At 40.3% G+C, this 17,437-nt stretch overlaps 1 protein-coding gene across 1 annotated transcript in view; it reads right to left on the bottom strand.

Moving 5' to 3' along the window:
• Positions 1 to 16,086, bottom strand: part of DHX9 (DExH-box helicase 9) — a 49,060-nt gene extending 32,974 nt beyond the window's left edge. Inside the window, exons 1-7 of the mRNA XM_017524499.2 lie at positions 15,955 to 16,086; positions 12,664 to 12,797; positions 11,871 to 12,011; positions 4,800 to 4,911; positions 3,460 to 3,572; positions 2,732 to 2,880; positions 347 to 393 (exon numbers count right to left, since the gene is read on the bottom strand). Of these exons, the coding sequence (XP_017379988.2) occupies positions 347 to 393; positions 2,732 to 2,880; positions 3,460 to 3,572; positions 4,800 to 4,911; positions 11,871 to 12,011; positions 12,664 to 12,774 (673 nt within the window). The 5' untranslated portion in view covers positions 12,775 to 12,797; positions 15,955 to 16,086. The remainder of the gene's footprint in view (positions 1 to 346; positions 394 to 2,731; positions 2,881 to 3,459; positions 3,573 to 4,799; positions 4,912 to 11,870; positions 12,012 to 12,663; positions 12,798 to 15,954) is intronic.
• Between the last annotated feature and the right edge of the window lie 1,351 nt (positions 16,087 to 17,437).

Below are 17,437 nucleotides of genomic sequence, written 5' to 3'. Positions count from 1 at the left end.
TAACTAGCCAAATTAACCCTAATCAAATTAGTGAGGTGACAGAAGTTAGCCTGCCTTTATCCCTTAATATTTCCCATCCATTCAAAATAACTCATTTTACATATAAAGAAAGTTTTAAAATTCTTTTGACACTGGCAGACTCCTAATCATCCTGCTTTATCTTAACTTTCAAACATTACACTAACATGGTCTGCTTCACAGGTAAACTGGAAGACTTTGCCTCTAATGTATATAATTACTAATATTCTAAAATATACCCTAGATGCTATCTCACATTATGTGTTCTTTCAATAATACATCTTCTCTATACAAAACCTTGTAATACTGGGGAAACAGTAACACTTACTTCTGCCCAGTTGCTTGATATAAATGGTCATTTCTGCAATAAAGCTCCTGTAACAACATATACAAGCAAGGTTAGAAATTTCACTGTTAGAAATTGGCAAATCCAGGTCTCCCACGTCAGGCAGGCTTTCCAACTGCTTAGGCAAATCACAGAAAAAAAAATTACCAACATTTATTTCTGCCCAACCCTAGAACAAATGAAGTATATAAACTTCAAATACACAACATGGCATAAGACAACTATAATCAAAGTCGATGAGCCAATTGTTCATGAAAGGAAAACGTTAGGGTTTTAGATTTTATATTTACTTACTCTTATTCCAAAGGCTGGAGTCTGAACAGCAAGAACACATTCAATGAAAAGGAATTTTCCACTTAGCTTGGAGCCAAGAAATAAAGTAGGCCCAAAATGCTTTACATTACTGTTAGAATTGTTTTAAGATTCTTCTGCACAGGCCACCCATTAATGACTGCAAACTGTTAAGAGTAAGCTAATATACGCAAACTCACACATGCACATACACTTTGTGCACATCAATGGCTCCTAAGGCAGAGTTCTCACATCTGCCTGCAGTTGGAAGCGGCCCTGGATGACAAAAAACTTAGCCTATTTACATCACATTTATTTAAAATCAGGTCCTGGAGAACAAAATACATGTTGTAACATTGTATCTAAAACTGCTTGTGGAGTCTAGAAAATGAATTTAGGTTTTCACAAGGGAAAAACTGCCCTTTGAAATCTATGCATTCTGGTCCTTTCACTGCTCAGATACATTCTAAACCTAGACTGTGCTGTGAATAAAAGGCTAGGTGAGGCTTAAGAAAAAAATTAATGTTAGACTCCTTCCTATACCTCTTGTGAACTGACCTTCAGGCACAGCGGCTTCAGGGGTCAAAGGCCACTGGCTTTCAGGGGAACAACATCCACCCTTTCATTAAGGACATCGATGCCAGTATGTTTCTCAGCCAGGCTTAAAGTCAGCACTCAATCTCATTCTCCTCCACCTAGGGGGAACAGCGACACCAGAAATCAGTTTACAATAGTTTCCCATGTGATTGCTTAGTTCAGCCTAAGCAGCAGCACATGTGTATTATGAACACAGACCTCTGGTGTTGCTGTCTGTTATGCCTTTAAATTAAAGGCCATACAGGAATGCTGTCCTGGCTCCCCCAATTGTCTGTGCCTCTCACATTGTCTTTTCCTGAATTCTTCATTGCTTTGTATCAGAAATCTTTAAGATACTGATAACAAAAAAATGTCTGCAACGATGAGCTTCAGGCACACTTAGGTATCTTACTGTTCTTAAAGTCACCAAGTGCTACCAAGCCCAAATCGTTCAGAAAGACAAAATATGAAAGAAAACAATCAACAAATGTGTCACTCCTTTATAACCTGAAGGTTTTAAAAGGCTGACACCAGAAATATTTGAGAATTCAGGATTGAACAAAACAGTGGGAGGAAGGAGGAACCATGCTCTAAATATCATTTTGATCAGTGATAAAATTTTGTATTAATAATTAGTATTTTAGGGTCGCTAGATGCAGCCAAAAGAACACTTTGATTTTCAAGAAAAATATTTTTAATGTATTTTGGATAATTTATTTCAATAAGGACAGCAAATTAATCATTCAGAAGGTTTCCATTACAACCTCCCCTCCCTTCTAATAAAAATACACAGCTCCCCAGAAAAGTCTAATCCGTATGAGCCTTCCTGGGAGTAATAATTACTACACCCTGGAATGCTCTCAGGAAGAACAGCAAGCAGGCTGAGAAACATACTGTTCAAACGACCTCCCTTTATATTCAGTTTAATAAATTTAACAGGAAAAAAGTACACCCCAACATACAAAGACAGGCTGTTCCTTTTTGACCTTACGATTAGCCCTTAAATTTCAACAGGACTCCTAGGAAAGCTGGCAATTTTTAAGGCTTAAGTGAAATGTGGATGTAGATGCAATACAATCTACTTCTGGGACTCAACACTAAGTATCTAACCTATTTCTTTAATAAGAAATAGTAACTGCCTCTAAGAATACCAAGGTGAACAAAATCACCACCTTTGGCTGGTTTTTAAATCAACTAGGGACAAACCAGCACTTGTGGTTATGACTTTTGCCTTAAGATTCAAATAAGCAGCTTAAAAGTCTAGCATGACAAAAAGCAGATTTATACTGAACTTCTTACACAGCTAAAATTCACACTCATGTGAAAGCCATGGAAATTGCACATTACAAATCAATAATTATTCCTGTGCAAATTAACATATGTTTTCACAATTCACTTCTAATCCACACGACCAGAAAACACATACAAAAATATATTCCATAGTGAATGTCTAAAATCATCTTAGCTTACTACAGAAGGAAAAGAACGAAACAAGCAAACCTGTTGTGATCAGGACCCACTTGGGTGTACTTATATTCTCCTTGGATCTTTTCTTTCTGAAAATATTGGTTTAGACGAGCTTTAGCATTTTCCAAGGTCCAGTTCCCATGAAGTCCAGCATTTAAATCCACTTCTTCTGACTCTAGAGTCTGTGGAATCAATGATAATTGGACTACGTTAAGTTTGGTTACACAAACTTAAGGCATGGAAATTTTTAATCCTTCTTTGTACTATCCTTTATAATGCAAAAGCTGTTTTTGATAGTTTATAATCCTAGTAAAAAACTGAACCAGAATTAGTTTTTATTGCATCTAAAGGCCCTGTTACGTAAACAAGCTATTAGTTAATATACTGCACTTAAATTCTTCCTAAAGAAAAAAAGACAACTTCTTTGTGTTTAACACTGAATACATGAAATGGAAAAATAAGCTATATTATTAAAGACATTTTTTACTGTAAGTGCTCATAAAGTCAGGTTTCCTGAGATAATTATATTTCCTATAAAGCAAAAGAGGAAACCTTTTCAAAATCAAGAAAAAGTACTGTTCTTTCCCCATAGGCAATGTGAATAACAATAGTAAATGGGTAGTTATGATGACTTGTGCTAATAAGTAGTCTCAACCTCTTAAAAGATGCGCCCAATTATTAACTTGTAAATATCCTAAATCTTGAAGCTGTTAACTTAAGTCCCAAATCATATTCTCAGAGATGTAAGGTGCTAGCCTTACCGCTTGCACTTCTTGTTCTTCCTTTCTTGAGTAGTAATCCTTCAAGTTAGCTCCTCGGTCCCAGTTGGGCTCAGGAACACCATAGCCAGAGGACCCTCCCTCAGAATTATTTTCTGTTTAAAAATAAAAAAACAAATAAATAAATAAATAAAAAGTCCTCAATGAATTGTTACCGTGGACATATCCTAAATACTTTTAAAAATTATCCTAATTTATGGCTGGGTATGGTAGCTCACACCTGTAATCCCAGCATTTCAGGAGGCCATGGTGGAACCCCAACTCTATTAAAAAAACAAAAATTAGCCTGGCATGGTGGTGCATGCCTATAATCCTAGCTACTTGGGAGGCTGAGGTGACAGAATCGCTTGAATCTGGGAAGTGGAGGGGTCTGAAACGTCCATGACTTACTTGAAAAGTGTTAAATCACTGAAGAATTCAAACTGCAAATTCTGAGGCTAATATGCAGAGGGAAGCTATCTTAGTAGTGAATGACAGGAAGTGAATAACTCAGCATATATTATCAATATAGCTTTGTTTTAAATTTGTTACATATGTAACAACAGATTAAATGATGAAACTATTTCTTTTATAATATGACTGAAAAGATAGCTACCTGCTAGAACTAGTGATGGAAATAAGTTAACTATTGATGAAACTGCCAAGTAAGTAAAACTAGCAGCCAGTAATGACTATTAACCCAAGTTTATTACATCCATTAAAAAAACTTTATCCCTCAAAGTAATCATATGCAGTAGATACTACTGTTCTTTAAAAAATAGTAGAGACTTAAGCAATTTGACCAAAACCCTAGTTAATCTACCCTATGGTAGACATCCCAGTAAAAGCTGTGACTATTCATTAAGTCCTCACTTAATGTCATTGTTAGGTTCTTGAAAACTAAGAATTGTAAGTTATTCTGCTTAAAGTCTTAGCAGTTTTCAAGAACTTACTGAGGACTTACTGCATATAGAATTTCGCAATGGTTTAGATCCAGAGGATAAACAAGTCAACAATATATTTGGTAAGAACAAGGAACAAGAAAAGGCAATTCCTAAGATCCTTTAACCAAATATTCTAGCCCATGCAAAACCTATTTATTCAGAGAAAAATTTAGTAAAAGCTAATGATGGCAAAACTTTCTAAGTTGCTGACCACACTTTCTTAAAAAAGATAAAATAAATGATCTGGTGGTATGTGCAAATTTGTGAAGGCCTTGGGTTGTCTCTCTTAGCATCAACAGTTTACTGCAGTTCTTTTTACCCAAAATGAGAAACAGAGATGGTGATCAAGATTGTGTATCTCTTATTCTCCATCCTGGTGCATGCATTCAAGTCTCTTACCTGCTTTGAGAGCCAGATGTGGAGGAAGAGGTCCTCCCATGGTTGTTGGTAAACCTCCTTCAGCATTTGCTGTAGCATCAGGAGTATCGGTAAGTGGGGGCGGAGATGCCACCTGCAAGAGAAAAAGTCAAGGCAGGGTCAGTGCTTTTGCTTTCACAGAGATTAGTAAATTCTTTTAATATTTAAAAGAGACCCATGTGTCACACCACCTTTCTTTGTAATATTACCATCTTTGTTTAGAGGTTAAGTCTCTAGAGCAGTATATCTCAAACTATCTGAAATGAAGAACTGGCTGAGTGTTTCCCCTAATCCACTGGGAACATTTCTCTAGGATCAGCCCAATTAACCAAGGCCTGGGAAAAATCCAATGGGCAGTACTGTCACCACAATGCTAACTCGTCCTCTCTTTTTTCTACCTACCATCTTGCCACTCCAGGGCCTCATATTCCTCTCTACCTCCCTCTCTACTTACATCAACCCAAAAGAAAATTCCTAACCTATGAGAATTGAGGTGTCTGAGTGATACAACTTCTGTTTTCCAGTGATGGGGAAGATTTCCTTTTTTAACATTTCAAAATCAATTAAAACAGGTGAGGTATAAGAGTATTAAATTGTCATAGTGCATAATCTTGACTCTGCCTAAGGAAGAGTCAGCAATATGAGAAAATTTTTTTCAAGTAATTTACATTAAGTATTTTATCACATTAAAATATACATTTAAATAGCTAAAGAAAAATAGATTTTTAGTAACATTGGTAATGCTATAGTCCATTTATTTATTTTTCTGTCCTCACAATATGTTTCTGTTTTTTTAAAAAAATTTTTTTTGAGACAGGGTCTCACTCCATCACTCAGCCTGGAGTGCAATGGTGCAATCACAGATCACTGGAGCTGTTGGGCTCAAGTAAGCCTCCTGCCTCTACCTCCCAAAGTGTTGGTATTACAAGTGTGAGCCGCCACACCATTTTTCTTTTCTTTTTTTTTTTTGAGACAAGGTCTGGCTCTGTCACCCAGGCTGGATGATTTAGCCTTGGAAATAGTCAAGTACTGATATATTCATTTCAAAAAGACGCAAGTATCTGACAGAATACCCAAGCTTGGAATAGTATTATGTATGAATACCTAATACTTAACGATATGGTTTCAAACTGTATCCAAAAGGAAGATAAAAAAAAAACTAAGGAGCAGTCAGAGACAGAAAGATAAGAGAATCCAGTGCCAGAGAAGACAGAAAAATGTGTTGGTTTGGAGAATGTGATCAATAAAGCTGAATGCTGATGAAGTTTAAAAAAAAAAAAAAGGGTGTGTGCGCATGTGTCCATTTTATACTGAAAAAAATTTTTGATATGGCAAAAAACACAAGTAAAAATAAAGCTATAATAGGCAAACTGAGAAAAATGTTTGTGACACATCACATGTAAAGAGTTAATGTTGTTAACATATAAACAGAAGAACAGACCAAGAATTCAATTAAAAAAAAAAGGAAAGTATATGTATAGGCAGTACACAGAACTACATAAGCAAATGATCTGTAAAGGCCAAAAGATGTTTGAATTCGCTCATAATTTTAAAAAAAAAAAAAAAAAAAAAAAAAAAAAAAAAAAAAAAAAAAAAAAAAAAAAAAAAAAAAAAAAAAAAAAAAAAAAATACACTAGTGATGAGATTATAGACCAAGGTTTCTCAACATCTGCACCACTTGACACTTCGGCCAGGTAATTATTTGCTGAAGAAAGCTGTCCTGAATACCACGGTTTTTAACATCCTTGGCCTCTACTCACTAAACACCATCAGCACACCTCCTTCAAGTTAAACCATCTCCAGACGTTACCAAACGTCCCATGAGGGGGTAAAGTTTATGAAACAATCAGAAAAATCTAAACATTAACTGGATATCTGATTATATTAAGACACTTCTTAAATTTTTCTTTTAGGCTTCATTATGTATTTTTTAAAAAAAGGATATTTTAATTAAAAAAACTGAAATATTAACAGATGAATAATAAGATGTCTGGGATGCTCCCAAATAATCTAAGAAAGGGGAGCAGTTAGGGTAGAGATGAGTCAAATTGAAAGTGTTGCAGCCAGATGATGGAAACACGGAGTTTCACTGTATTAGTCTTTTATACACATCTACAATTGTCCACAGCAAAAAATTTTCGAAATATCCTCTACACAGGTCACTTTTGGCAAATCCAATTTATGGCATGAAAGGTTCCAGATGAAATAAGTGATGTGAAAAAGGATTTGCCTGGAATGAGGAGGTAAGATAAAGATGGTAGCTAGCTAACAGTTTGGTTACGTGTCCCTGCCCAAACCTAACGATGAATTTTTTTTTTTTTTTTTTTTTTTGAGATGGAGTCTTGTTTTATTGCCCAGGCTGGAGTGCAATGAATTGATCTCAGTTCACTGCAACCTCCACCTCCTAGGTTCAAGCAATTCTCCTGTCTCAGCTTCCCGAATAGCTGGGATTACAGGCGCATGCCACCATGCTTGGCTAGTATTTGTGTTTTAGCAGAGGCAGGGTTTCACCATGTTGGCCAGGCTGGTCTCGAACTCCTGACCTCAGATCATCTGTCCATGTTGGCTCCCCAAAGTGCTGGCGTTACAGGCGAGAGCCACCATGCCCGGCCCTCGTGTGGAATTTTAAACCTCAATGTTGAATGTAGAGCTTGGTGAGAAGTAAATGGATGACAGGGTAGGTTTCTCATGAATTGTTTAGTACTACATTCTCACTATCCAACAAGAGCAAGTGTGTTCTCCTGAGATCTGGTCATTTAAAAGTATGTGGCACCCTCCCCTTTATTTTCTTTTGCTCCTGCTATATAGGATATGCCTGCTTCCCCTTCACCTTCCGCACCCTCATTCTAAGTTTCCTGAGGCCTCTTCAGAAGCCAAGCAGATTCCAGTACCACGCTTCCTGTACAGCCTGCAGAACTGTGAGCCAATTAAACCTGTTTTCTTTTTAAATTATGCAGTCTCAGGTATTTCTTCATAGCAACCCAAGAATGGACTAATACAGTGGTTACAAGTAGAAATGGGCTGTTATAATTTTCTTAAATGAATTCATTCACTTATTCAGTGAACCAAAAAACATTTAAGCGTCTGCTATAGACCAGAACCATTTTAAATGTTGGGGACACAGCAACGAACTAAAAACAAAAAAATCCCTGCCCTCATTAACTTACATTCTAATACAAGTAAACAAAAATAAATTAGGTTGGAACAGGGCTTCTCACCTTGGTGACATTTTAGGCTGGATAATTCTTTGTTATATGGGCTGTCAAGTGCACTATATGTTATTAGCAGCATTCCTGGCCTTCACCTACTAGATGCCAGTGGCCGCCTCCAGGTATAACAAAAAAAACACATCCCTTAAGGGGGGCAAAATGGTCTCCAGTTGAGAAGCACTGAGTTAAAAGTAAGTGTTATGGAGAAAAATGATAAAGTGAAAGGGTTTAAGAAGTAACCTAAGGGTGACAGCGAATTGATAATGTTAAACAGGACAGTTGGGGAAGAGTCCTTCGGGTAGAAGAAACGGGTATGAAAGTTTTGAGACAGAAAGAGGGCATATTTGAAGAACTATGAGAAGTACAGTGTAGCTGGAACAGAGGAAGGAGAAAGCAGGAAATCCACAGAGCCATTTAACAGAAAATATCTAAGCCATGTTAAAATACTAACAAAAAAAATGACATAAGGGATTACTCCTGGTTATAGCCAAGTAAGCTCCTGTAAGACTGACTCTCCTGCAGGTAACATAAACTTTAGGAAAAGAAAAAAATACACACACACACCACCCCAGAACTATGTTCAGGCAATAAAAAGTGAACCAAAACAAAACAAAAAACAAAACAAAACAAACAAACCAGGTAGGTTCTTGAGAGAAGTTAAAATAGGGAAGCACAGAGTATCAAGGGTCTAATTCCAGTTTATTGTAGCTTTTAGCCTGAGGGAAGCCATCTCAAGCATCTAAAATTCCAATGAAACCACCTTTTTGGCCTGGAAGAATCAGAATGAGAATTCAGGGAAACCAAAGCTAATAGAAAGTGAGGGAATGCTGGAAAGGAAAATGCCAGAGAGGAGTAGAATTCCCAAATTCTGTATATGAAATATCTGGCTAAACCCCTGAAAACCACACATCATGTACAGGGCAGATTCCAAGCTGCCCAGCAAAGGAGACCTGAAGGAGTCTTCCTTGGCTGTCCTATTTAAACAATCAGAAAACTGAGGTGCTATTTGAGTTAACACCCAAAACACAGCATGCATTTTGAGTCCAATCAAATTAAATGGCTGATTAAAAACAAAACAAAAAACCAGATCAATGCTCTCTGGAGAAGTGTAACATTCAGAATCTCCACATCATAATATTCTAATGCTATCTGGTCTTCAACTTCATTTCCCTAGCATAAAACTCCCAAACCCTTATAATCTCCTAAGTGGAGATTTTTTGTATGCTAACGTGTTGATTGCTGGCTGGCAGCCCCTAGATAGCTTCAGTGTAGAGAATGGTCACCAGGAAAACCAATGAAAAAGATTAGAGGGCTGGAACTTCCAGTCCCACCCCCCAACCTCTGGGAAGGGGAGAAAGGCTGAAGGTCCAAGGCACAAATGGCCAACGATTTAATCAAAACTGAATAACGAAGTTTCCATAAAAACCAAATGACAGGGTTTGGAGGGCTTCCAAATAGCAGAACTCGTGGAAGTTCCTGAAGAATGGTATTCAAGGCAGTACATGGAAGCTCCCTGTCCCTCCCCCTGTATCTTGCCCCATATTATCTCTTCAGCTGTATTTTTTAGTGTACTTTATAATAAACTGGTAAATCTGAGTTCTGTGAGCCACTCTAGCAAATTAACTGAACCCAAAAAGGCAGTCATGAGAACCATAACTTGAAGCTCCCTAGTCAGAAGTTGTAAAAGCCCTGACTTCCAGGTGGTATCAGAGGGGGGCTTGGGAGTCTTGTGGGACTGAATCCTCACCCTGTGGGATCTGACACTATCCAGGTAGTGTCAGAATTGAACTGGAGGACGCCCAGCTAGTGTTTGCTGCAGAACTAATTGCTTGCTTGGTGTGTGTAGAAAAAGCTTCTCTCCCACTACCCATTTTGGTCACAGAAATCTTCTGTATTGATTGTGTGGTATGAGAGAAGAGGAAAACTTTTTTTTATACTCACAGACTAAAAGAGGGAAAAAAGCTTTGGCATTCCACAATTCTATACCCAGTAAAAATATTCTTAAAGAAGGCAAAATAAAAATATTTTCAGAAAGAAAATAAGAGAATTTGTCACCGGGAGATCTACATGACTAGAAAAGAACTTAAAAGATACAGAATGAATAGATGGAGACTTCAAAGACTTCCAACATGTAAAAGATATTTGCAAAACTGTTTTCACAACCAGAAGGAATTTGCAAAATCATCTTGCCCAATCCCTTCATTTTACAGATAGGCAAACCAATGAGATTAAAGACTGTAAGATCCTATAATTATCCAGCAGTTAATCTACCAGAAATGGAAGGAAATAAGATTTCCTTTATAACGAGTCAGAATACCATCATAAACAAGTCAGAATACAAAAATTCAGTGAATAAAAGATCATGTTAAAATTGGCATGGACAGGCCAAGTGCGGTGGCTCATCTGTAATCCCAGCACTTTGAGAGGTCGAGGCAGGAGGATCACTTGAGGTCAGGAGTTCAAGGCCAGCCTGGCCAACTAGAGAACCCTGTCTCTAGTTAAAATACAAAAATTAGCTAGGTATGGTGGGACCTGCCTATAATCCCAGCTACTCAGGAGGCTGAGGCAGAATTGCTTGAACACAGGAGGCGTAGGTTGCAGTGAGTGCAGATCATGCCACTGCACTCCACCACTCCACCCTAGGTGACAAAGCAAGACGCCGTCTAAAAAAAAAAAAAAAGAGAGAGAAAGAAAGCCTATTTCTTAAAAACTACTAGAGCCCAGTGTAGTGGCACACACCCACAGTCCCAGCTACTGGGGAAAAGCTGAGGTAGGAGGATGGCTTGAGGCCAAGAGTTTGATGGAGCCTATGAATAGTCACTGCACTCCAGCAGCAAAAACCAAAAAAGCAGAAAAACAAAACAAAAACAAACCCCAAAAAACAACCTACTAGAGAGGGATATTAATTGCTGCATACTTACAAAACTAAAATAACCACGATAGAAAGAACACAAAAATACTCCATTGCATAAAATACTATTTTATTACATAAGGACATGTCAGCCAGGTGCAGTGACTTATGCCTGTGTTACCAACACTTTGGGAGGCTGAGGTGGGTGGATGGATCACTTCAGGTCAGGAGTTCGAGACCAGCCTGGCCAAAGTGGCAAAACCCCGTCTCTACTAAAACTATAAAAAATAGCCACGCATCATGGTGTGTGCCGGTAATCCCAGCTACTCAGAAGGCTGAGGCAGGAGAACTGCTTGAACCCAGGAGGCAGAGGTTGCCATGAGCTGAGATTGTGTCACTGCACTCCAGCCTGAGTGACAGAGAAAGACCCTGCCTGAAAAACCAAACAAGTTCTCAGAAGTGGTGGCATGCACTTGTAATCCAGCTACTCAGGGAGGTGGGGAGGGTAAGGCTGAAGGATTGCTTGAGCCCAAGAGTTTGGGGCTGTAGTGAGCCAACACTGTGTCACTGCATTCTAGCCTGGGTGATAGAGCAAGACCCCATTGCTTACTGGGGGACAAAAAGTGTCAGTGGGAACAAATGTGTCTAAAATATTACTAATTTTTATATTCTATTTAAAATATTATCCTTGGAAATGAGTAGAACATAACAGACTCTGAAATCTCCGGTGTATAAATTCATGGAATAAATAAAACCGTAAGACACAAAGATTAATAGAATTTCTCAATCCCCTAAGACAAGTACATAATAAGGATGCAATCCACATCTTCAGAAACTTTGTCCAGTGCTCAGAGAAAACAAGATGCCAAATTTCATTAAGAAACATGATATATCTGAAAATAGTGAAAAATTATTACCCTGAAACTCTAACACACATTGAGTTTGTATAACGTTACAAACACACATCTCAAGTGCTTGGCCATAGGTACTTACCCCAAAAGCTGGAACTTCTTCACTCTTTATTTCATTTATTCGAACCAAATAGTTAACAAAGTCTCTGGCAGCATTGCTCTGTGCATCTTTTTTATTGGTGGAATTTCCCATGCCAGTGTAATTATACCCCTCCACCTGAACCTTTAATTAAATAAAAAAAAAAAAAAAAAAAATAGTAGTAAAAGACTGACCTGGGTAATTCTGCTATTTTAACAATCTATAATTCAGTAGTCTATTAAGAAACAACAGCTAACTTTAGAAAATAAACTCTAAAGATATACTGAAAATAATACACCTAAAAGAATTCATGAGCTACTGATAGTAAAAGCTTAAATTGTGTTGTCTAGTGATAAGCTAATCCAAAAATAATGTAAGTGGTTCAGATATTTTCTTCTCATCTAACAGAAGGTTCACATTAAAATCTGATTTTGTAATATCCATGAACAAGCTCTCCATTTGTATTTAAGCACTTTGCTTTGAAGCAATCAAATTGCTCTGCTTTCTGAGTGTTTGCAAAACTGTAAACAGTTGATCCAACTTTTCAGATCCCCACTCACTACTGGTACTGAGGAAGCTGGGGGAGACATGTGCTCTAATTAGAATAATTTACCTGTCAGATTGTTTTATAAGTAATGCTGACCTGAAAATGATTTAGAATAGCAGTCAAGCCACAATTAACAACTGTTGTTTCCAAATGTGAAACACATTAACATCTCCAAACAGAAAACATTTTACTTTTAACCCCAAAACGAACCCCATGAATCACATAAATGTAAACTGTAATCTTCAGTACCTCACACATGAATTTCTGCCTGTTTTTGTTCCCCACTGCTCTAATTTCATAGGATGGGGTCATCTTCCTTTTGCCACACCAGGCATACAGAAAATTTTTAACATCACCCATTTTTCAAGTGTCTTCTTCAGACCTAAGGAAACAAAAATCAGTTAAAAACAGCATTTATAATAACAAAAATTGAAGAGCCAATTATCTGGATTACTGAATCTAGGTTAAACACAGGACATTCTATCATGTTGCTATTAAGACTGCCTATAAAGAAACTTTAATGACATAATTGGAATGTTTGTATGTTTAAAAAAAAAAGATACAAAACGGTATTACTTGAACTACATGAAAAGTATATACACATGATCGAGACTGGAAAGAACAGCCCCTAAAATGGTTATTGTTGGGGACTATGAGTGATTTTTATTTTTTCTTACAAAGTGTTTTACATAAGGCCCTACATTCTACAATGGGCATGTTATGTATTTAACTCACTTCACCCTCACAACAATGGCAAGCAGATACGGTGGATACTATCACTGTCTTTTTCAGGGAGGAAGAAACTAAGACTTAGAAAATTAAGTAACTTCCAAGTCACCCATAGTGGAGGCCTAAATTCAAATCCAAACTACCATATTAAGAAACAGGTATCATTTGTGTATAAATTCAATAATTTGTTCTCACTCTGATTATGACCACTAAGACACTGTCCTGAAAGTTGTAGGCTGCATATATTAATAAGCTCAAATACAGGGAAGAGGCGGGATCAGTTAAAAAAAAAAGTTCAAATGCATTAAGCACTCAGTACTGAAGACAGTAACCTATTAAATGTTGTATGCCAAATCTCTCCTTTAAACCTTATTATTCATTAAAATTTGAGGATATTCAAGGTTTTCTTGAAGTGCAATAATCAGTCTTGGCACTCCTCTACCTCAGACTAAATACCACAAGATAGGAAGTCTATGAGTCTAAATGCTGAGTCTGAACTGTAAAGCAAGGTATCTGAGACCACATTTACAACCAGAGTAAATAAAATATGCTATGAATTTAGTTTGCTATGAAACGAAACCCCATTACCAGCATTAAACCGTCTGCTTCACGTTTCACACTTGACACGTTTTGTTAGCACCTACATCTAATCTCATCAAACTGCACCGGAGCATAAGTTATGTTTATTTAGTGGCCACAGTTTAACTCTGGTCAGCCATTTGGCCAAGGCAATGTCCTATTAATAAAAAGCCGTGGAAAGCTGAAGATGTCTATGTGGAAATTCCACCTCATGAATAATTAAACAACAAGCTCTCATGGTGAATGAATAAGAAATACGAAGGACTATACTATCAAAGTCCCGTCTCCGTAGTCTCGTACAACCCCATAATGTCCAATACCAACTACATGCTATTGATGCCCAGATATATATGGAAAGTTAGGCCAAGCTCGGTGGCTCACGCCTATAATCCCAGCACTGTGGGAGGCTGAGGCGGGCGGATCACCTGAGGTCAGAAGTTCAAGACCAGCCTGACCAAAATGGAGAAACCCCGTCTTTACTAAAAACGCAAAAATTATCCGGGCGTGGTGGCACGTGCCTGTAACCCCAGCTTCTGGGGATGCTGAGGCAGGAGAATCGCTTGAACCTGGGAGGCCATGGCTGTGGTGAGCCGAGATCGCACCATTGCATTCCAGCCTGGGCAACAAGAGCAAACCTCCGTCTCAAAAAAAAAAAATAAATAAATAAAAAAGAAAGAAAGTTTAAGTCTTTTTTTTTTTTTTTTTGAGACAGAGTCCTGTTCTGTCGCCCAGGTTGGAGTGCAGTGGCGTAATTTCGGCTCACTGCACCTCCGCCTACTAGGTTCAAGCGATTCTCCTGACCCAGCCTCCGGAGAGTAGCTGGGATTACAGGCAACCGCCACCACGCCCAGCTAATTTTTTGTATTTGTAGTAGAGACTGCGTTTCACCATCTTGGCCAGATGGTCTCGATTTCCTGACCTCGTGATCCGCCCGCCCCGGCCTCCCACCGTGCTGGGATTACCGGCGTGAGCCACCGCGCCCAGCCAGTCTTTTCTCTTAAAGGTCCAAAATCAAGTTCATCCATCTGTGGCACGAACTCACCCATGTGCCATGCTAACTTGGCATCTCAGTCAAAACCGAATTTTAAATTTCCCCTCAAACCTGTTTCAACACCCTGCCACTACATTTTGGTCTCCAAAAACGGTACAATATCCACAAAGTTACTCCTGGCACAAGTTGAGAGTGGTCTACTCCCTCAACATTCTCCATAGCTATCCCTTGCAGAACCCTTAACGTGTGTCAGACAACATCCACAGCAGATCATCTAAATGGAACTATTTTACTTAATCCTTAGTAATCTTGTAAAGGTAACATTACCATCCCTTTAGAGAAGCGAAAACTGAGACAAAGAGTATCTTGCCCCAGGAAGACAGAGCTCCTAATCAGAAGAGCAAGAATTTCGGAAAACACAGCCTGACTCCAGATATACTCCCTTCCACCACTACGCAATTCTGCTTCAAAATATGTCCCCTAACCATTCGTTTCTCCCCATCTCTCCCGCCACCACTACGGTACACCCGGACTAGCGCAGTAATGTCCTCCACGGTTTCTGTTTCCACTCTATCCACCCTAAAACCCATTCTCTGAAGTCCTTCTCGCCACCCTCCAGTCACATGGTCTGCTTTCAGCTCCCGCCCAGTCTCTGCCCTTAAGCGGTAACTAATCCCTTCCGCTTCTGCAGGCTCTGCTTTTCCTTCGCAGACGCCGAGCAATCGGCTCAAGGCCTCCCTCCAACGAGACGCCTCGCCTCGCCCTATTAGCCAAAGTAGCTCTCGCTTTTCATTTTTAACGTTTCTATCTTTTGGTCTATCCACAAGGCCTGCACGACGGCGCCAGTTATTTCTGGCTTGAATGACTGAAGGGCCCTGGGCAAGTGGCGCCCCAGCCGCAACCGCCTCAGGCGACGCACCCCTTCCCTCAGCCGCCGCAGCGCCCCGGCGTACGCAGGCCGGAGGAGGAAGCGGGCCTCGGCTGCTAGAGGCAGCAGCGGGAAACGCTGGGCTAAGCGGGGGGGCCCACCACAGGCGGCGCGGACAGCGCAGGCGCACCGCGGCGAGGCGAGCACGCAACCCGCAATCCGGGGACCCGCGGCTGGCTCTTCCCTTCCCCCACCCCCTGCCGCTGCCACCGCCCGCGCTTCGCAACAAAGCCGGCTACAGAGCCACGGTCCACGCCGCCTTCCCGCAACCCTGCCGCCCCACACGGTGCCCAAGATGTCTCTACCTTACCTAAGCTTCCGTTTCCTAGTGCTCAGTTGTTAGAACCGTGCGTGGCTCTGGCCTTCCACGGAGACAACAGAGAAACACACAGCAACTTGCATGAAGGAATCGGCGAAATGGCTCCGACCGAGGCGCGAGGGGGCGGAGCCAGCGAATGTACGCATGCGCAGAACGCGCGCCGGGATGGGGGATGGTGAGGGCGCGCCAATAGAGGGGGCGGGGCTCAGCCACCTCGCGGCGCGGAAGGGTTTCGTTGCCAGGGAGATGCACTGCGCCGGGCGGGCCGCGCGCCAGGCCTGCTACCCTGGATAATCCGCCACTCGCTTTTGCGCCTGTTAGGAGTTGAAGGCCTGTAGCATTCTGATGCAGCAAAATGTTTCGCAGGATCTGTCATAGGGATCTCTGGTGACAGGAGGTGCCCTTCGAAGGCAGAACTGGAAACCTTACTGCTAACTTGGTAGGGTTGAGATATTTACATGAGATGGCATATGAAGGGGGCTTAGTTCAGTACCTGGCACGTGGTAGGTGTTCAGTAGGCGTGGTTACTGGAGTGATTCAGACAGTCTGAACATCAACGTCTCTTGAAAGAAATAAACTGGTTGGGTTTGGTGGCTCACGCCTGTAATCCCAGCACTTTGGGTGGCCGAGGCGGGTGAATCTGGAGTTGGAGACCAGCCTGGCCAACGTGGTGAAACCACGTCTCTACTAAAAGAATACAAAAATTAGCCGGGCGTGGGGGCGGGCGCCTGCAATCCCAGCTACTCCGGAGGCTGAGGCAAGAGAATCACTTGAAGTGGTGGAGGGGCAGAGGTTGCTGTGGGCTGAGATTGTGCCATTGCACTCCACCCTGGGCGAGAGATTGAGACTCTGTCTCAAAAACAGCCAGCCAGCCATGAAAGAAAAATCTCAGTGAAGGCGGGCATTACACCTGACTAACGCAGGTCACCACGCCCTGCCGTGCCTGGAACATTGTAAGTGCTCAGCCAACCAGTTTAAGGTAGGAATAAAATCTTCAAGATTGCTTTTGTTTAAATTGGGTAACCTTTTGTGTTCCACGTCTTTGGAATAATTTGTATCCTTAATTATTATACTAGCCACTGTTAAATTTTGAACTCCAGTGCTTCCCATGAAGGCAAGGATACAAAACACTTGTGATTGCCGCAGGAAATCCAGACTAATCAATTATCCGGGCCCATTATATCTATGCATCTTTATTTTTCACCTCTTTTCTTATGCTTTTCTTAATCCTTCCAGTTCATATTGACCACTCCTTTTAAAACTGTCATCCTTAAAATCAGAACATAGTTTAGCATTTACTCATTCTTTTATTTTCTTCATGTGATCTATTTAAGAATAAAATCAGGCCGGGCGCGGTGGCTCACGCCTATAATCCAAGCACTTTGGGAGGCCGAGGCGGGTGGATCACAAGGTCAAGAGATCGAGACCATCCTGGTCAACAAGGTGAAACCTCGTCTCTACTAAAAAAATACAAAAA

The sequence above is a fragment of the Cebus imitator genome, unplaced genomic scaffold (genome assembly GCF_001604975.1).
Source record: "Cebus imitator isolate Cc_AM_T3 unplaced genomic scaffold, Cebus_imitator-1.0 Scaffold33, whole genome shotgun sequence".
Taxonomy (NCBI): Eukaryota; Metazoa; Chordata; class Mammalia; order Primates; family Cebidae; genus Cebus; species Cebus imitator.
This window is presented reverse-complemented; position numbering and strand designations above follow the sequence as displayed.